This window comes from Castor canadensis, chromosome 3, assembly GCF_047511655.1.
Source record: "Castor canadensis chromosome 3, mCasCan1.hap1v2, whole genome shotgun sequence".
NCBI lineage: Eukaryota > Metazoa > Chordata > Mammalia > Rodentia > Castoridae > Castor > Castor canadensis.
In genome coordinates, this window is record NC_133388.1 from 155,667,580 (window position 1) to 155,688,813 (window position 21,234).

General features: G+C 40.2%; 1 protein-coding gene across 2 annotated transcripts in view; it reads right to left on the reverse strand.

Moving 5' to 3' along the window:
* Window positions 1-21,234, reverse strand: part of Cdh17 (cadherin 17) — a 73,357-nt gene that overhangs the window by 17,940 nt on the left and 34,183 nt on the right. The window contains exons 1-10 of one of the 2 annotated variants that reach the window (XM_074068848.1): window positions 20,770-20,867; window positions 18,831-18,965; window positions 17,818-17,956; window positions 15,484-15,642; window positions 15,189-15,388; window positions 12,873-13,004; window positions 12,321-12,471; window positions 9,409-9,624; window positions 4,138-4,214; window positions 1,983-2,174 (exon numbers count right to left, since the gene is read on the reverse strand). In XM_074068848.1, the coding sequence (XP_073924949.1) occupies window positions 1,983-2,174; window positions 4,138-4,214; window positions 9,409-9,624; window positions 12,321-12,471; window positions 12,873-13,004; window positions 15,189-15,388; window positions 15,484-15,642; window positions 17,818-17,956; window positions 18,831-18,905 (1,341 nt within the window). In that variant the 5' untranslated portion in view covers window positions 18,906-18,965; window positions 20,770-20,867. Of the gene's footprint in view, window positions 1-1,982; window positions 2,175-4,137; window positions 4,215-9,408; window positions 9,625-12,320; window positions 12,472-12,872; window positions 13,005-15,188; window positions 15,389-15,483; window positions 15,643-17,817; window positions 17,957-18,830; window positions 18,966-20,769; window positions 20,868-21,234 lie in introns of those variants that run through there. The other variant, XM_074068847.1, reaches the window with a different exon arrangement.

The window sequence follows — 21,234 nt, forward strand, 5'->3', positions numbered from 1 at the left end:
CTTACAAAGAGATTTTCTTGGTGGAATGAGTAGAATTTATGTATTCAGTTTGGTTAAAAATAAACTATATCACTTGATCATTGCCAACAGATGGTTAAGCCTGGTTGGCCCAACAGATGAACCCTTCTGAGTTCTAGGAGTCTGACTGTGCTCTGTTAAGTATCAATCTTCCTATGGATGACCAGACAAATCCTCTCTCTTGAATACTGCTATTACATGTCCTGTGGACAGAGAACTGTGACTTTCGGCTCTCTGGGTAAATGATTGCTTATGTGACTGTTAGTAATTGTACATAGGACTGATTATAATAATTCAGTCAAGAAATATTTACTAAACCTCAATAAGGTACCAGGCAATATTCTAGACACTTGAAATATAAGCTAAACATGTGACAAAGTTTGGTCAGAGGTCTGCTGCACAGCACCTCATGTCAAGTTTGCGTGGCAGGATACCCCTATCACTCACCACTATAGGTTACCAACACCTCCCTAAATGTGCCCATTTGGGCCAAATTAGGTTAGGTTGATTTACAATAAGCCACCACAAAAAAATATATCGACATAAAGGAATCATCCCTACTGGGATGGACTATCCTCTGTCTTCCCTTAAATCCCTAGAGAACTCTGGTCCTGATTGGGAAGGGTAGGAGAAAGCTATCCCATACTGTACAAAAGGATCACGCAATGATGCTGCCTGGCCACCCACTCTCAACTCTGAAAACTGCCTTCTCCCTACCCTTTCCTTCTCTCCATGTAGACAATCATGACTGGGAAGTTATAATAGCATCTTTTTCCAAATGCCAAGCTTACCCAGAGTGCTATGGTATGAGTTGTACCCACACAAAGCTCTCCACCGAAGCCAGGAAGGCCCTTTGCCCAAGGTGGGATCCATAGCGACAATGCAATTGGAGTTCCCAGTTACTGTCTCAGGGCCTGCTTTAGCATTAGCACCTTTTCCTCTTTGCTTTTGTCCATTTTCTGTGAAATTATTCTATTTTGTATTCAGTTTTAGCCTCTACTTTCATATTCACTCCGACTCAAAACTATTTTCCAGACTCTTCCTTTGCAGCTTCCAATCTCCTGCTGTGCAATCCTTCAGCAACTAACTATGCTTGCAGATTCTCTGTTGCTCTACCTCTGGTCCTTTTTAACTGGAAGGCTTCACTCTTTGCCCCAGAAAGGTATTTCCAGGGGATAACTCAAAGTATCCAGTGAATGATATTGAGTGTTACTTCCATGTGAGTCACCTGGTAAACCCTTTATGTCCTAACACAGATGAAGCAGATACAGTGAAAAAAATCAAGACTCAGGTGTACATGGTGGGGGAGAGGAGCAGGTTGAAGGAGGGTTGGAAGAGTACATAGCTCTTAGAGAGGGAGTGACAAAGCCAGAGCCAGTGGGCTTAACACCATAAAAGATGTAAGTAAGGAGCGGGGTGAAAGGATAAACTTGCCTATCAGCCTGCAAAAGGAGACCCAACAATATCCAGTCACCATTGAGGAGGAGTCGGTGCCAGGCATGCTAGAATAAAGGGTGTATAGCCTAAGAGCCACAGAGTTTAATCTGTCCTAGCACCCCACATTTTCACAGGAGTAAGTGAAGCTGTAAGTGCCACCCCAAAAGAGGTGGCCAGATTTATCAGATAAAATATAGATTAACTACTTAAATTTGAATTTCAGCTAAAGAACAAACAATTTTTAGTATGCTTTTAAATATTACATGGGACATACTTATATTTAAAACATGGTTCTTGTATTTTATGTGGCATTCATTAACATCTCGTAAAAACTATCAGCCATATAGTGACAGAGTAGAACTAGAACCCTAACTTTCTGTTTTTCGGGAGGATGAGAAGGATAGTGTGTGCCAGGAGTCCATTGCTATGCCTGAAGAGGTAACATGTCACCTCGGCTTAGTAGTCCTCACACAGTCCCAAGTAAACTAATCCACAAAAAAGACAAGTTCATTAAATAAACTATTTACCTTTTTAATCATGACGTAGCCTGCATTGGTCTGGGGATCTGTGTCGACACCCAGTCTCCCCTCACTGTCTCCCTGTATAATCCGATACAGGATTCTAGAACTCCCAGTAAACGGTTCATCATCATCAGTGGCTTGGATGGTTAAGATGATGGTCCCAATGGCTGTGTCTTCAGGGAGAGTCAGGTTTCCATACTGAGGAGGAAATAGAGGATGGGAACAATGACAATGTCCATTGTCACCCACCATAAATGCCAAAGGAAAAACTTGTCTTTTTGGTTTCAGAATGGACCCTCATCATGGTTTGCATCAATATTTACCAGGCATTAAAAATATATATTTCCCAGGCATGTTTTTGCTATGAATGAGTACTTTGTATTGATCTTAACATCAGTCATACTTACAAACCAAAATCCATGATACCAAAGAACATCTCAAAGACCTAGGATCCTAAAACAGACTACCCCTCCCATATCCAATGTGTTTAATAACTGTCATTATAATAGTAGAAATGATATAAATGGCTACAATGTATTAAATACCAAAAGTGTGACAGATGCTTTGCAAATGTACATTATTTTAATTATAAATAACTAAGGAATAACAGTTAAGAGTTTGAACTTCAGAGCCAAAGAGCTGGGAATGAGTCCTAAATTTGCCATTTGTTAGGTGAGTGCCTTGAAGCAAATTAGCTCACTTCTTTCTGTGCCGGTTTGATCATTTGTCTAATGGAGATAACAATACAACCTACTTCCTGTCTGTATGGGGATTAAGAGAGATAATAATTCATGGAAAGCCCCTGAATGCCTGGTGTACAGTCAATGCTCAAAAAAAGATAGGCAACGAAACAGTCTATGAGAGGCTACATGACCAAGCTCCACTTGACAAAGGAGCAAAAGCCTGGGTGGTTCAAACGCATCCAGGATCACACAGCTGGCAAATCATAGGCTTGGGATTCAAACTCATGTGTGTCCAACTCTAGAGCTTGTGCTATTATTGCTGGCCTAAATAATTCTCCACACCTCCCCCCCCGGAAATCTGCAGGTCAGCTCTCATGGCACCATGATCCCAAAGATGGTACCTGGAAGGGTCTAAGAGAGGACAGGGCAATGAGACAAGTAGGCTCACTTTCCCTATATTTTTCCTATATTCCCTATATATTTCCCTTTTTGCATCTCTAAGTTCTGAGACTCCCAAAGCAGAATTCTTATGCTCAGCCTAAAGAACACTGGATGAAATGCAGGGAAATCACCACACTGGGAAAGAGAATGGAAGCTGAGAAGAAATGGGTTCTTTATTTCATGCTTGCTTAACATCAGTGCCTGTTATACAAGGTACGTTCAGTCACACTTCTTACTGTTCCAAACCCTATCATAAATCAGTTCTCTCCTTTGTCCCAGCCTTGTCCCTATTTTGATGTAGGAACATTCATAAGAGGACTCTGGGCTGCCTCATAACTGACTTCAAACGTGACATAACCATCTAGTCAAATGGGCTTCTTTCCCTTCCAAACTAAATAAATCAAGACATCCCTTTTAAGGGAAGCAGTGACAAAGCCATCACTGAGTCTGAAGCCTGTATCAAAGACAAGAAAACAATCATTTCCATTTTTTGATGCTCTAAATTGATCTTTTCTCTTTATGCCCAGTTCTAATTCTTACAAATGTCTCGAATGAATTTTTTTCTTCAGCTTAAGCCAAAAATCCACTTTCTTCTTTTCATTTTTTTCTTACCCAATTATTACAAAATAAAATAAAGTTGCCAATACTTCAACTATTAAATTTTGACTCAAAAGGCTTGATTGAGACCTAGCAGTAATCTATCTATTGTCCTTATATACACAAAATCTATAATAACAAACCATAAGCAGCCACTCAGCGCTTTTCAATTTGTCAGAGGTTGTGTTTGTAGCTTTTAAGCAGTCCTTGGAATAAATGAGCTGTTGGCAAGAGTTTATAAACAGACATTCACAGATACTACAATAGTGAATGTTATTGTTCCCTGAAGATTTCCACTAAGGTTTGTTACTGGTGCATTAACCACGGCTACCTGTCATATCTGTCATTTTTCTTAGCTATTGTCTGTGGTTTTTATCCCAGAAGTTGGGGTCATGTAATATGAACAAAGTAAGAAAAAATAAGTGGTGACAACTACTCACATCTGATTTTTCAAAGACGGGAATCTGATCATTTATATCAATCACATTGACTTGCACAAAACAGAGGGTCTTGAAATCTGCAAAACAAAGGGATATCACAAAAATTTTCACTGTAAATCATGCATTAAAATCGAAACTCTGTAAGGAAATACTGGCAAGTGAAATGAGAGCCACAGCCACAGTGTCACAGTTGACCTGTAATTTGCATAGATGGGGGTTTCTCTGCCCCCTGCCTACACCAACAAACAGGTGATCAAGGGAAAGGTGGGAGCTGAAGAAAGACCTCAGAGAAGTTTTCTCATCCTAGGATGGGAAAAGCCCCATCCTAGGGAATGCTTATTCCTGAAGGATGGCTCTGTGTGTGTGTGTGTGTGTGTGTGTGTGTGTGTGTGTGTGTGTGTCTGTGTGTGTGTGTGTGTGTCTGTGTGTGTGTCTGTGTATGTCTGTGTGTGTCTGTGTGTCTGTGTGTGTGTGTCTGTGTGTGTGTCTGTGTATGTCTGTGTGTGTCTGTGTCTGTGTGTGTGTGTCTGTGTGTGTGTGTGTCTGTGTGTGTGTGTATGTGTGTGTCTGTGTATGTCTGTGTGTGTGTGTGTGTGTCTGTGTCTGTGTGTGTGTGTGTGTGTGTGTGTGTGTGAAATGGCCTCCCTTTTCTCACTAGTGAAACTTAGGTAGTCTTCAAAGTTCAGTGTAAAGCTATCCTTCCAGAAACCTGCCCAAAGTATCCTACAGCCATCTCTCCCTCTCTGAATGGATCTGCCCTCTATCAGCTCTGCCTTCTGAGGTGGAGAGGCTCAAGGGCACCTTTGTCTTCCTCTCCAAATAAGAGGGGTAGTAGTACAATTAGCCTACTCAAAGGAAAGCTGTGAGATAGCTCACAGAACCTTAAGGAAATGGCACAAGCCTTGAGGGATGGGTTTGACAATTTGGAGACCTAATCAAAGACAGCAAGCAGGTTGATCCTAGATCCAAGCTAACCATGGAGTATAGGTGGAAAGAGATACCCGGGAAGAGAAACAAAGGACAGGTTCTTTGTTGAGGTTGCCATCATTGGAACCACATAATCCTCTATTGTATAATGGTTAGGACTCTGGGCTCTGGGATCCCACTGTTTGAATGCTAGTTCTACCCCATATCGGAGACATGAGAACTTGAGTGTGGGCTAAACGTTTCTGAGCCTCACTCAGCTTATTCACATATGTGGATAACAACAAAATGGAAGTTCTCATCATAATACAAATTGTTAGCAATCTTATCTACCAGACATTGCCTTTTTTTTTTTTTTCTACCACGAACATTTATTTTTGTTAAAGCAGATTATAAATTCTCATCAGTACAAATATATATATATATATATATATATATATATATATGTATGTATGTATGTATGTATATATAACTTACATTTGATTGCAAGGCCAACGTTCAAAAGTAAAAATGAGATGGGATCTCATGTTGTTACCCGAGGTCAAGTGGCTGAGACTGGCAATGGGATGTTCTGTTCACTAGGGGGAGGGGGACATGGCTCACAAAATGAGTAAAACCAGAATCCCCATTCTCACAGAACATGTGGGAACAAAATTTAAAGGGCAAACAATCAAAACCCACATTACAAACCAATACAGTGGCCCTGTGTTTCCTTCTGTGGATATGATTATGTCACTGTCACCTTAGTGTTAAAATAAAGGATTAACATAAGGAAACTGCAACAATATATAAAAGATAACATATTCTCTAGAGCGTATTTAGGTTGATTCCATTAAAATAATGACATTAGAATTTCATGATAGGTTTAAAACCAGGACAATACTGCTCTTTCATTTTCTTTATTTAAAACTACAACCTAGTGACTGTATTGGTCATAAGTATGATTGTTGTTGTGATGTGCTACTTACAATGAATGCTTACAAACAAGCCAGGGATCCCGCCTGCAACTTTCAACCCTTCCTCTTTTTACTTCAATAGGCATCAATGATAAACCAATCTTATGTACAATTTCTTACAACTAACCCTTTTACTTTTGGCAAGATTACTTACAACTCATACAACTTTTTAATATTGAGAACTATTTAAAATATTCTAAATGCATAAAAATAAAGATTTTGGCTTTTTGATATATATTTATAACATTTATTCTGTTACTCAAAATGGAAGCTCACCTTTACCCCCAAAATATAGCTCTGCTGGGCAGTTGCTGCTGTGCACTCCCAGAATTCTGGCAGCACAGCCTGCCTCTTTTCCCAGTCTGAGCCCAACCCACCTGTTCTTTATCTCTAAATCAGGCCAGTACTGAGAGGAGGCAGGTGAATGAAGAGAGATCATTTTGCTTTCTGTTGTTGTGTTTTATATTCCAGTAAGTGTGCTTTGAATATAGATTCCTGTTCAGATACTTCTGCCTCTCTGTTACCAGAGATTTATAAGGGGGTGAGGGAGGCAGGTACAGAGGGCAACATCTCCTGGAGTTCTTTAGCCTAGCTGCAAGATAGTCTTCTCTAGGAATGGTTTTCCCACTTCTTTTAAATCATCTCTCACTGCACTCTGTGCCTAGACTCGCTCCTTGGGACCTTTGGGATTAGTAAAAAAATGTACTGATCAGGGAAACAAAGTCCCCTTTGCTTCTTTGATCTCCACACTCTGCCCTTGCCTAGGTACAGACAAGATACATAAACCACAGAGATTGCCTAAAGTTCGATTTCAAATGTCTTCTGTAAGTCACTGGAGAAAGGGTTGGTAGGGGAGGGATTGGTACGCTGCTTAGACTTGCTTTCTAATGCAGTCTTATCTACCAGACATTGCCTTAAGTGCCTTACCTCATTACCCATTTCATCTTCACAATAACTTCATGACATAGATATGGTTTCCTTTCCTACTGATTTAAAAAATGAGAAAGCCAAAGGATAGAAAAGTTAGGAAATCTGCCCAAGGTCACACAGCTAACTAATTGTGGGGCCAGGATTCAAATCCACATGTTCCTTTAGCCCTCTCTATCCTCTGTCTGCCCTTCAATCTGCTCTGTGATCAGGAGCTGAACTTATCAACAGTATCAGTGGGTGTCTTTGACCTCCTAATAATAGTTGGGTTCTGCCAATGGGAAGCCTGGCAGGAGACTGGAGGAAGGGCAGGAAGAAAGCATCTCTCTTCCCTTTCTACTACCACCGATCTGTCTGTCTCAGGGAAGCCCCTTCAGCCTTCAGGGTTGGAAAGCCCACTCTACCTGCTGGTTTCCCTTAACCCTCCCCATGACCTTTTCCCTTAATCCTCCTTTAAACTGTTCATAGCTACCCCCTTACGAGCAGGCTGTCCATTTCCCGCTAGGCTCCTGACTAATACACCCAGGTAGTCCAACTCTAGACTTTGTGCTCAGTGTACTGAACATGGTGCCAGGCATGGTCTAATACTCTAATTATAAACAAGCAGATGCTGATTAAAGTTACAGCTGGTCCCCAGAACATTTGCATACAAGAATGAGGTGGTTCCAGTCCCAGAACTCACTGGTCTTCAAAAACTTTGGGCCGTAGTGGATCTCCTGCTTGACAGGCCTTTCTTGATTTTTAAGTAAAACTATGCTAATTATCGCCTAGACTCTAATTTTCTGTAGTTGCCCAATTGAATGTTTAATTCCATCAATACACACATAGTTATATATAAATAGATTTATAATCTGGTCCATTCTTTCCATAGATGTACTCATGCACATCAACAATTTGCAATCTGATTTCTACTTTGCACTCTTATAACTTCAAACTACTTCAGGTCCCAATGTCTTTACAGTTTTGTAACTAGTCATATGTCAAATTTAGCTCAATAGCTACCACCTTCCAGAAAGCCTGCTCTTTCTTTCTACTGGGTTGCTCATTTCCTTTCTGAGCTCCCTTGCATGGTGCTCCTTGCAATTTCTTGATTCCCATGTCCATCTCCTCTACCAGAACAAGCACTCCTTAGGGCAGACACTGGGTCTTATTCATCTGTGCATCCCCAATACCTTGCCTGGTTCTTCAAACAAGGCAGAAGCTCATTAACTGTTCACTAAAAGAATGCACAGCTAATAATGTGAAACTGTAACTTTACCATGAGAGGGTTATTTGTTATACTGACTTCCATTGTGTCTGTTAAATATTAGACCCTCAAAATTTGTCCAATTACCAGGTTTCAAACATTCTACATTAGAGACCTGATAAACTCCATTTCGCCCTGTACATCACCATTCCATGGGAAGCAGAGGAATATGAAAGACAGGTAAAATAATGTACTTCTCTTTTCCATGCTGGTGTAACCTATGCCCCTAGCATAACAATTACTGAATTGTTTGGTAATCTAAGATTTAGTGCTAATAACTCAAAGAATGATTCTTAACTTTCTAAGAATCTGAGTGCCCCAGAAATAACTCTCTCTCTCTCTCTCTGAATGTCTTATTGTGTCTCTGTGCACATTTGTCTAGGAATGTGTGCATTTGTTTGCGAATTCATCAGACTGTCAATGGGTCCTGTGATCCACAGAGATTAAGAACCACCTGTTTAGAAAGTGTACAAGGGATAGAGAAGACTGTTTCCTGATTTGTCAGATGGTCAAATAGGAACTGACTGGAGAAGGTAGAACTTCCCCAATGATGCATTACTCTTCCACTTTCATACAGAGGAACCCTTTGAGTCCCAAAATCAAGAATTGGGAAATATAATTAATTTTCCTATTTGTGATCCTGGTGTCCACAAGAATGTGCCTGACAGACTTTTGACAGCCAGGATATTAATTAATGAAGGCCCCACTGCTGTGCTTTGAAATCCAACACTGTATTTGCACCAATGTTTCATTTCCCATGGGCAGCCCCCAGCCAGCTACAAAGCAAAGCAGTGATGCTAAGCCAGGACCATTCTCAGAGATAATATACTTTGGAATCCTAGACAGACACATGGAACTTTCCTGACTGTGCAGTGGACTGGGACATTCCCACAGCCTCCTTCCCCCTCTCTCCTTCACTCAGGGTTGGTCTGTATTGCACTTTGATGATCATCTAGTCTCCCTTCTATTTGTTCTCAAAGGAGTCCCCTCTTGGCATCTGCTACTCAGGGGTCTCAGACTAGCACAACAATGTTGCCTGAGCTGCAACTCACGTCTTTATGAAAACATCTGCCTCTGTGTTACATGTATTTCACAAAGGAAGAATTCTTAAACATAAGAATATTTTCTGTAATATATCCAGGCAGTAGAGCTGCTTCACAAATTGTAACTAGAAGAAAAGCAATTATTTGTGCTTATGACAGCAGGCACCATACTGACCTTTGTCGGACACCTGGACTGTTAGGTTGTACTGAGGACTGTCTTGCTTCTTCAAGGACTGTCTAGCTAACTGGAATTTTCCCTCATATTCTTCAACCAGAAAGAGTCCATCTATGGGAATCTGGGGGGCTTGCACCACAATTTTGTACTTTAAAATACTGTTGACAGTGTTTTTTTCATCCAGGTCATGGGCGGTAAAGATTCCAATACTGCTACCTGTGGAGAAGGAAAAGGAAATCATTCATACAGCTCCATGTCATATATTTTAAAATGGTTCTAGGCGATGATCAAAATCCATTACACGCATGTATGAAAGTGTCATGATGACCCCCTCACTTTGTACAATTTAATATATGCCTATTTAAAAAAGAAAAAAAAGAAGGTTTCACTGGATAAGTAGGTTCCTAAGAAGCACTGTGAATAATGTTGGGTAGCAAGGACTTTCAGATTTATTTTGGTTCCTTACCCTTCTCATGGTGTAATTTGCTGAATACGATAGTGTATTAGTTAGCCAAGGCTGCCATTCCATGGTACCATGCACTAGGTGGCTTGGACAACAGAAATTTATGTTGTCACACCTCTAGAGACAGGACGTCTGAGATCAAGGCATTGACAAGGCTAGTTTCTCCTGAGGCTCCTCTCTGGCTTGCGAATGAATAGCTGTGCCTATTCATATCATCTTCCCCTGACCTCTCTGTGCCCAAATTTCCTCTTAACAGAAAATTCCAGTCATACTGGATTAGAGCTACTATAAGGACCACATTTTACCTCAATTCTCCCTTTAAAGATCCTATCTCCAAAGAGCCATATTCTGAAGTACTAGTGGTTAGAACTCACTATATGAATGGGAAGACGGGCACAATTCAGCCCACACAGGGGTTAGGACTTAAACAAATGAATTTGGAGAGGACACAATTCAGCACACAGTGCCCCCCAATTCATATTCTTGTCCACCCAAATTCTCATTATGGGACCTTCTTTGGAAATAGGGTTATTACAGATGCAATTAGATAAGGAAATTGAGTTGAAACCATCCTGGATAGTTTAGGGTAACCCCTAAATCATTTATCAGATGAGAACACTGAGACACACACAGAGGAAGAGATGGCATTAAGGGAGAGCTCAGAAATCAGAGCTATGTGGCCACCAACAGCCAACAGAAGACAGAAGAGGCAAAGGATTCTCCACTAGAGACTCTAGTACCTTGATTTTAGTCTCCCAGCCTCCAGAACTAAGAGAGTAACTTTCTGTTGTTTTAAGTCATGAGTTTGTGGTGATTCATTTCATCAGCCCTAGGACACTTATGCACTTGGCAAACGGAGGAACTAAACCAGGAGAAACCAACTTTAAAGCAACTGTAGGGAACAACCTTCAGAGAACAACTCCACCCCAAAGATAGCATAAGGCAAAGATCAGGCACACACCCTTCCCACCAGACTGCAGGCTACAGCCCAAGTATTTTTTTTCCTGTGACTGTTTTAGTCCAAGGAGCTCCGGAAGTCAGTGGCTATGACTGTGCTCCACCACTTCTGGGTCAATGCCGAGAGATTCCGGGTCATCTGGTTCCATGAAGTAGGAACTGTGGGTTTCTTTACATGTGGTAAAAATCCCACCTCTTCCCCATCCTTTTTTTTTGGGGAGGGAGGTGGTGAGACAGGGTCTCACTTTGTGGCTGGACTGGCCTTGAACTCACTATCCTCCTGTCTCTGCCTCCCCAGTGCTAGGATTACAGATATACACCACTCGGTTTCAACCCATTTTTTGAGTTAGGTTATATTCCTCTCATAGCAGTTTGCATGCATTGACTTATTTGAAAATGTAGAGGAGTCTTGGTTTGGGGAGCTGGGGAAGGGAAGTATCTACACTATGTCTACAGTGGAACTGGACACATGCGGGAGTGTCTCATGGGCAGTGTTGAAGGCCATGTAAGCAACCCAACAGAAGAGAATCTGTACCTAGTGTAGCAGCTGCTGTTTATTTCTGAATCTATCACAAATCAGTAACTTTTGTGGGGTATACACGTCTTGCAAGAAAAGTGTCTGTGTGATGGGAAGAAAGTGTGCCCTGCCTCATTTTGTGATCCTTTGTCTGAGCAACCCTGCTTTGGGTGTTTCCTCAGCAAGTGAGCATAACACTGAGGTCATGGTTCTCCCACTCCACAGGAAACTTCCACAAGTCAAAGGCACCATGAGGACTGTCATCATTAGGGAACACTCCTCCATGGGGGCAGGAGGACTCTGTGCATGTGCCAGAGTGCAAGGAGCACCATGTCTCTGAGTGACTGAAGACAGGACAGGTGGCAGCCCTGGCTGATTCAGGGGCACACACAGCATCACTTGACAGTATCCAAGAATACTTTATGGAGGTAGGGGCTTCATGACAGTCTTCATGATATTGCGGGGGGAGGAAGGATAGAGAAACAAGAGAAAACTAAAAGAATAAATACAAATGGACTTAACTTCATCTGAATTATTACCAGCTTCCTAGAGAGGGAGACTCAGGGTCAAATTCAATTTCCAATGTGTTTTTTACTCATTTTGGGGGATTTGACTTTGTATATAAATGTTTAAGTTATTTAGGAAGAGCTTTTGATTTCATTAGGGGTCAAATAAGATGACTTAGGGAAACTGTTGCAAATGATACCAGTATGTAGTTGAGGTAGATCATATTAATAATATTGGTGGTGGAGATGGCAGCCATACAAAGTCCAATTCAAGAACACTACCCAGTGTTTGATCCAAAAAGTTGCACTTATGTGACTCTCATGGTACATTCAAATCTATGCTATGCCTGAGATGAACAAGTGACCGCACAGACTAGGTTCACCTGCCCATCTTTTACCCGACAGAAGAAAGGGATCACAGAGTTCACAGGGAAAACAATTGCACATTGATGAACAGCTCAATTCTTACCCAGTACTTCATTCTCCTGGACCTCAAATACAGTCACTGCAGATGGGCATGTCGGTGGGTTATCATTAATGTCTTTAACCTTCACATGAATGTCGAGTGGCTTTGAAAGTAGTTTTCCATACTCATCCTTTGCAACTGCATAAAAAACATACTACAACAGGAAGGTCAGAGTCAAGACTCTTTTACTGTCCCTCTTAAAACAGAAAAATAGCAGTTTTGTTTCTATTTCCTCTTCCCTCCTTATTTCTGGTTTTTGTTGTTGTTGTTTTGGGGGGGTGGTCATACTGGGGTTTGAACTCCTGGCTTCACGCCTGCTAGGCAGGTGCTCTACCACTTGAGCCACTCTGCCAGCCCTTTTATTTTCAATTAGTATTGGAAAATGAGAAAAAATTAAATGAGTCATGAAGTTATAAAATTGTCATGGTTGAGAGTCAATAATACATCAAGGTTGGGAATGCAGATTTTTTTTAAGTAAAATCAATTTTGTTTTCAATTGTAAGCAGACATAGGACTTTGTCTTGTCACTTGCGAAACTCTCCCCATTTTACTCACTGAATCCTTTTCTTCTCGGTCCAAGGGCTGGGTCACATAAATATTTCCTTCCTGGTCAATTGAGAATGGGAATCTTGGCAGCTTCTCCTTATCAAGTAACGAGTAATGTGCACCTGGATCATTCCATTGCACCTGCAGAGCCAAAGGTGACCAGTGAAAAGAGACAGTGCAGACCCAGAGAAACAGAAAGGAAATGAATACCCTTCTGGTCCTTAGTTTGAAATTTCTGACAACTTTGTATGTCAGTAGTTTCTTACAACAACGGAATTGCATTTTTTTCATTTTCAACCTAAAACATGACTTTAAAAAAAAAAAAACTTTTTTGTTACTTAAAAAAAAACAGCAAAACAGGGAAACTTTCTTCTCTAAAGCAATTCTTTGTAAAGAGGTAGTGGCTTGTTTTCCTTTGGAAGTCTGACTGTTAAGGCTTCAAATTTATAAAACATCAATTTAAGAAGCAAAGTGTACTTGACAGCTGGCATTCTCTAAGAACCAAGTCATGGTGTATGATGAGCTCCTAAAACTTAGGGGACACTTTAGACCCTTCTCCATGCAATTAGTTAAGTAAGACAAATGATGTATACATAAGGTACATTCTTCCCGAAAAATTAACTGCCAACTCCTAGAGTTGTTTTGCAAACAATCTGACAAAAGTAAATAAACAAACTTCATAGTAAGACCAATCTACTTGCTACTGGCTTCTCTGATAATCTGTTACTAACACCAATAATCACATTTATTGAGTTACCACATGCCTGCACAATTCTAAACACTTTTATGTATTATCTCATTTCATCTTCAAAGAGTCCTATGAAATAGAGACGACAGCTATCCCTCCTTTCTTGATGAAGAAACTAGGGCACAAAAAAATTAGGTGATTTGCCCAAGGTCCAAGAGCTAGTTGAAATTTCCACATGAAATTATTCTCTCAGACTAGTTTGGAGAGTTATCAAGGAACTTTGTCCCTTGCTAGTTATCTAAGCACCACCCACTGTGCATGCCAGAGAGTGCATTCCTGGACCTAAAGCAAGCATCCCCCATGTGCTAAAAATTCAGCCTGCATTCCTTTGCCTTGAGCCATACTCCTATTCTTTGTGGGTTTCAGAACAGTCGCGCACTTTCTCCAGGCCTGGAATTTGGGTGTGGCACCCCAGAATTAATTTTCTTTGTTAGCTCAAGAGCAACTGAGCATATTGGGTTCTTTTTTGCATTTATGATTCTCATTTTTGACGATGTTGGTCCAGGCCCCAAATCTGAAATTCTCACAATAATGAATATGGGCATGCTTGCTTATCTTGCAAGGCAAAATTCCTCTTGTGTTTTTATTTCCTAAAGGTGACATCAATTAGTTCAACATTCAATAAATGTAAGTCCCTTTCAGTTGACCATAGATATGATGACATGGGCCATTCCTTAACAATATAATCATTTTTTTTTAATATTAGCGGAAATACAGACTGGTACTTCTTTATAATGTTAACATCTTTCATCCATTTTCACAGCTACTACCTCAGTGAGTCTTCATAATATGCCTAAGAGATTTTATTATCCCCATTTCACTGATGAGAAATAGGGGCTCAGCATAGTGACATACTTGTTTATGATTCATCATAAATTAATGGCTCAAAAACATGGTTTCAGTCATCTGCTTCCAAATTCAGGGCTCTTCCACCAACCTTAATGCCAAGGAATCTCCTGGGATTCCAGAAAAGATCAAATGTTAGTAGGGTCCGGACTGGATTTCCTGAAGCTAAGTTGAGGGGCCATCAGGGTGAGTGTGTCCACTATGGAAGTAAGAGAAGGACCACTGAATGCAGGGAGAGGCACATACAGTAGATAGAGCACAGGATTTCCAAGGAGCAAGATTACCTTATGACTCTTACTCTAGACCAGGCCTGTCTCTGCTCTCAGCCTCTGATCGAATGAGTCTATTTGGACAAGACTTTTCCCACCAGATCAAAAGGCAGATCTTTAAAAGTATTTGCCACCCCAAATTTAAACCACGTACATGTACATTATGGGTGTGCCAGATACAACCCACTCTAAGACAGCCATATCCCACACTGCTAACCAGGAACAACAACCCTGACAACTACTTTTAAAGTGAGGGTGAGTGAAGTTCTCTCTGAAAGTTTAATTATATGTCTGAATCCAAATTTTCTGCCCATGATGCTAATCTCCAAAGACATGGGGCCAAAGACTGTTTAATTTGCTTTATAAGTACGTGATATAAAGATGTGTAGGTGAAGACTCTGAGGTAGGTCTACACAACAAGCATATATATTTAGGAGGCTCTAGGTGTCACTTGGCCACTACCTTAGTGATTTTGATGGGGTGAGGATCAGTGGAGTTTTCGATAACCTCCACAGCTTCTGGTGCTTTCCAGATATTCTCCTTCACCGTAATATCCACAGATGTGGTGTCACTGAAGGAATTCTCATTCTGACCTCTCATGTCCTTTACTGAGACTACCAGATTGTAGTAAGAATTCTTAGCTGGATCCAATTCTTGAGATCCTGTGGTAAACAAGGGAGAAAAGGAAATCCTGTGAAGGTGACAGACCTAAGATCCTTTCTCTGACTCAGGCCTATGAGGGCATCTCTTGACTTACCTTGGGGGGTGAGCGATATCCCTCCTGTTCTGTTGTTGATCTGAAAGTACATGACATCACCAATTTTGGGAAGCTGAATAACAATCTGATAAAAAAGTTGGCCATTGGGAGTGGTTGGATCATCCAGGTCTGTAGCATTAACATACATGAAGGGCTTTCCTGTTTAATAAAACATACCCAGAAAAAAAAAAGAAGTCATTGAAATCCTAACCAAACATAGCCACTTCTACCTTCTAAGAAGCACAATCAAAAGGGAGAAAGTGCCATGATTTGTATCAGTGGGAAAATGAACCTTTATTCTACTCCTTCCCTTAGGATTTCTCCCTCTTTTTTTTTTTTTAGCATTTCCTCTCAAATTCATTATACTGAAAAAGTGTGCATTGATTATGAATCTATTCCTTGCAAACATTTCCACTCATTTCTTTTCTTAAATTTTTTATTATCATGTTACTGTTATATTGGAGGTATACTGCGACATTTACAAAAGTTCTTATAACCTATCATAGTTAAATTCACCCCCTCCAATGTTCTCCTTCCCTTAGGGTTTCTCAAAGTGTAATCTAGGGGGACCTCTGAGGGTCACTGAATCTGTTTCAAGGGGTTTATGAAGTTAGAAATCACTCATGTGTAAAGAACTATTCAAAGGACAAGATAATTTAATGGATTTTCTTAGAAAGGAGTACAAACATGACAGGGCTTCAGAATCCACATTGCAACTAATCTTTAAGAAACCATCACTTTTCAGGTTATGGTAACATATCAAAGAATGTCCACAGTTATCTGAAAATGCTGTTAAAACATTCCTCTCCCAACTATATACCATGTGAAGCTAATTTTTCTTCATGTACTACTTCAGGAAAGAATAGCATTCAGCAACAAAATGAATATAGAATCACATGTGATAACCCAATGTTTTTCTATTAATCCAGACATTAAACAAATTTTGTAAAGATTAAAACAATGCTACTACTCTCACTAAATGTTTTTGTCCTAAAAATTCAATTTTCATTAAAATGTATACATGCAAAACTGTATTCTTTTAAATGATTTAATAATTTTTTTTTAATTTCAAATACAGTAATATGGATACATATAACCAGTGAGTTCTGGAGTCAGCTTGTGACAACCAGTTGTGAAATTTCAGAAATTTTGTGAGTCAATTATTTACACTATTGGTAGCTTGAACTTGTTATTATCATAGGCCACAATGTGTATTTCTACTATTGGAATTTGCAAATGCCACACATCAGGGCTTTCCAACCCTCCTTCCCCAGGAAAACAACTGTTAAACATTGACTGGAATACTACTGGATATAATGCATATATCCAAAATTTTGTTGAGGTCCTCAAAAAACTTTAAGACAATGTGAGAATCCTGAGACCACAAAGTTTAAGAATCATATCTCTAGAAGATTTTGTTGGTAAAGAGAACAAAGGTAAGTCCTTGAGGACTCTTACACAGCAAAGCCTCAGAGGATGTCTTTGGTAGCAACCTCAAGGTCAAAGGTTGGGGACGATGGAGTTCCTCTACATAATAAAGTGGATGGGGTTTTACTTCTTGAATTATTAGTTGTAGGCACTGAAGACAGAGAAAAGGATGAGGCTGAGTAACATGAAAGATTAATCAACTGTGAGTTCATGGAAATGGCTGAGAGTCTTTCTGAGAACTTGGAAGTCTAATATTCATTTTTTTTTGTGCACTGTTATGATGTGATGCTTTTTCAGAGGTACCTGGTGCTCATACTATGCCTTGAAGAAAGTATTTTGTGGAAATGAAGGTTAGAAGGTCAATGCAGTATATAGAAAAGATAGCTTCCTCTGAGAGATGTATGAGAAAATAAGCAGGGAACCAGCGGTGGTTGTGACAACATAGGTTCCCGAAAGGGTTTGGGAGGTGAGCTCACCTTTCCAGACTGTTCTATGGTGTCCTTGAACTCTAAGGTGGTTTAAAGTTAACTACAGAGTAGTGTTTCCACCTGACCATCACCTCCACAGTATACTTTGCAGTCTCTAAAGACATTTTATTGCCATAACTTGGAGCATAGGGTATTACTGGTTTCTAGTGGCTAGAGGTCAGAGGTGCTGCTAGACATCCTACAAAGCACAGGACAGCCTCTGACCAAAAAAAAAAAAATTATCAGGCCCAAAATGTCAATAGTACCAAGGATGAAAGGTCCTGGTCTAGAGCAACAGGAATAACAAAACAGCTCCCAGAAGATCACTGTGAAAATTACACAAGATAAATAAGTGCTAAGTGAGTGCCAGCTACAACTGTTAGCCACACACATCTGCTCTATCCATCTTACACCCTTTCACCAGGCTCCTGCCTGTTACCTGGGCGAGAGTTCTGCCGTACCGAGCCTTCGTACTTTTCTTGGAGAAACATGGGTCGGTTGTCATTGATGTCCTTCACTTCTATGGTGATGGGAACTGGGCCCTCCACCGTTGCTCCTTGAGCATCCAGGGCTGCAAGCTGAGGTGGAGGAAAAGGAAACAACTCTGGTGAGACACTGGAATTTATATCCCATGCCCAGAAGTCACTTAAAGGCAATTAGAACTCAAATAGCCTGGTGACTATAGAAGACAAAGAACTCACAAGAGCCCAAACTGGGATCTGCTAAAGGAGGATCTGATGAGTTCAATCTGGCTGATCATGGTGGTTGCTTTCCAGAAAGAGAAGGTGCTAGACACTGGACATGAGAGTGCTCTAAGTGACTGCAGTCAGTGACATGAGAACACTTTGACCTAGGAGGCTATGGAAGAGTCTTGTGATAGTGGCTCTCAGAGCTGTGATGGTGGGTGGCTTGCTGAGCCCATGGCAGAAGGTGTCAGACAGGAAGCTGTTGGCTTACTCTCATGCCATTCTTTGATATTCATATACTGACCATGAAAACTGTGGGCAAAGAGAGGAAAAGGGTCCTTTCAGTTGTCCTCTCACCATTGGCTACTTCTGCTTTTTCCAAGGCTGGCAGAAACTCCACCCCAGTACTGAGGCTGCCTTCGTGTGGGACTAGAACCCATGCAATGGCTACAGGCAGGTACTAGCGGCACAGCAGAGGAGCACTGGCCTGGTTTTAGCCCCAGTGACTGAACATGGGTAAGGCCATCTGAGAGCCTTGGCAATGTAAATTGGATTACTCTGGTCAAAAAGCCTAAGGAAGAGGGCACCTTTGCCATGTCCCTCCGTAGTTGTCAAAAATGGCCATATGAGGTTCATAAGCTATGCCATTAGCCCATTAATGTTAGGAGAGCTGTAACGGGAGGCAAGGGACAAAGGTGCCAGTGAGACTTCCAGGATTGAGGGGGCTGTAGGTGGAGTCCCATCCCTTTGTCCCAGCTCAGTTCACCTGCAGATTGTGAATGGGTCTTGTTTCTCTGTCCAGGGTGCTGGCGTAATATAGAAGTCCATCTGGTTCTATCATAAATATGCCATCTGTCTCTCCAGTAAGTTCAAACGTCACAGCAGGAGGATTGGCCTTAAACTGGGAAAAAAGCAAAAACAGAGGTCAGGCTGCAAGGAAAGGCAATGCTGAAAAATTTGCAGAAAGTCACCAATGTCAGGCTAAGATGTCATTTTTACAATCACTAAATAAGAAATCCTCAGCCCTTTAAAGTGGTATAGTCTACGAGTTTGCTTAAGCATTAATTATGTAACATTCAATAATACATTTTCCTCAAGAAACAATGTATCATATAATTTAATACATTAACAAAGGGCATAAGTGCTTGAAATTGTATTGGAGTTAAAGGATATTTTTCATGGAATGTTTGAAAGCTATGATACTACTAGTATCTGAGAAGTTTATATAAGGGTTACTTCATTGCTAGAATAAAAAGTACCCTTTAAATAGTTTAAAAAATTGTGACAGGCTGGAGGAGTGGCTGGCTCAAGTGGTAGAGTGCCTACCTAGCAAGTATGAGGCCCAGAGTTTAAACCCCAAAACCACCAAAAAAAAAAAAAGAATTGTGACAAAGATTAAGAGGCATGTTAATATCAAGATATGATTGTAAGTGGCTTCAACTGAATACTATGCTATAATGATAATCTCTTAATTATTTCTTCAGAAGTGAAAAAAATATCAATTGCTATGCATAAGATAGCTATAGCATCTTTTAAGACCACAAAATAGAAAATTTACATAAAAATAAGAAGAAATAAAAGCTGCTCAAGCAGCCAAACACAGTAACTCATTTCTATAATCCCAGCTACTCAGGAGGATGTGGTTCAAAGCCATCCAGGCAAAATGTCAGCAAGACCTACATCTCAACAAACAAGCCAGGCATGGGCGTGCCATCTGTAATGCCAGCTATGTGAGAGGTATAGGTAGGAGGGCTGTGGTCTGAGGCTGGTCGGGGCAAAAAATACAAGACCTTATCGGAAAAATAACCTAAAGCAAAAGGGCTTGGGATTGTGCCTCAAGTGACAGAGTGCCTGCCTAGAGTAGAGACTCTGAGTTCAAACCCCAGTACCATGAAAAAAAAGTAGCTCAATTTTATTAATTATGTGTTAATTTATTAATATTTTTTAATAATTTTAATAATATATTTTTAATTAAAACATTTAATGACAATGTTAGTAACATGTTATTGATGAAAATATAATTTATATAATCCTTTTGGAAATAACTTGAGGTATAAAATGTTTGTAGTCTTTGATAGTAAACATTACTACACAGAATTTATCTTAAGGGAAAAAAGTTTTAAATAGTAAACTACATGCCTGTAGTATAAGAAGCATAATTTTAATATTGGTAAAAATTGAGAGCTCTTAAATCAAAAAATTAGTGAAATTATTCTGGTATATAAATGACATAATGTTAATCACTGAAAGGTTCATTATGAAGAGACATAGGATACAATGCAAATAAAAGAATATAACAATAAAATGAGGCTATGATCGTAACAGTACCAAAAGCATGCAGGTCAATATGCAAGGAATGGAATTTTTACTTTTTTATTTTGGGAATTTTTTTCAAGCACAAGAGTTGATGTGTTCAGTTACAATCACTATGAGCAAAGAGGTTTTGTGCATGTGTACTTGCTAACATTATGCTGTCAAGACAATAAATAAAAGTGTTGCTGTTTGTGTTTTAAGAAAAAGACCCAGGTGTCAGCAGCACAAAAGTGTTCCTCTCCAACAGCACCGAAAATGTTGGCAAACATTGTATATCAGCTGTTTTAGAACCTTGGGAATTAACCAAATGTGTGTAAAATCCAACTCATGTTTATTAAAAAAAAAAAAAAGGAATATCAATAAGAGCCAAGTTTTGTGATGTTTTAACTTACCTAATCCCATGGTCCTTTCCTAAAATCTGAAGTAGCCTTGCAAACCAACAGCCTCAAAACCACAGTATCATAGAGGGGACATGCCATCATCTGATTCCTGGCATTTCCCTGGAAACTCCTCCCTCAGGCCTTGCCTTTATTTGATCTGACTCAGAGAAGGCTCACTTCAATTCCCACCCCGCCCCTAATCCCCAGGACATTTACTTAACATTTCAGCTACCTGAAGTAGTGATAAAAGTCCAAGCAAATAAGAAGCTGACCAAAAAAAAAAAAAAAAAAAATTAAGGAAAAGCTGGCAAATAAGACGTCCACAGGGAACTCTGAAAATCTCAGATATATTATTAGGAATCCAGTTATGAGCAAGGCTGTGAACAGCCCAGAAAGGGCTGAAAAGGCCCTAGTCTCCCCTCACCTCTAGCTGACTTTGAGACTCTACAAGCAAGAAATGAGAGGTAAGGCAGAGCT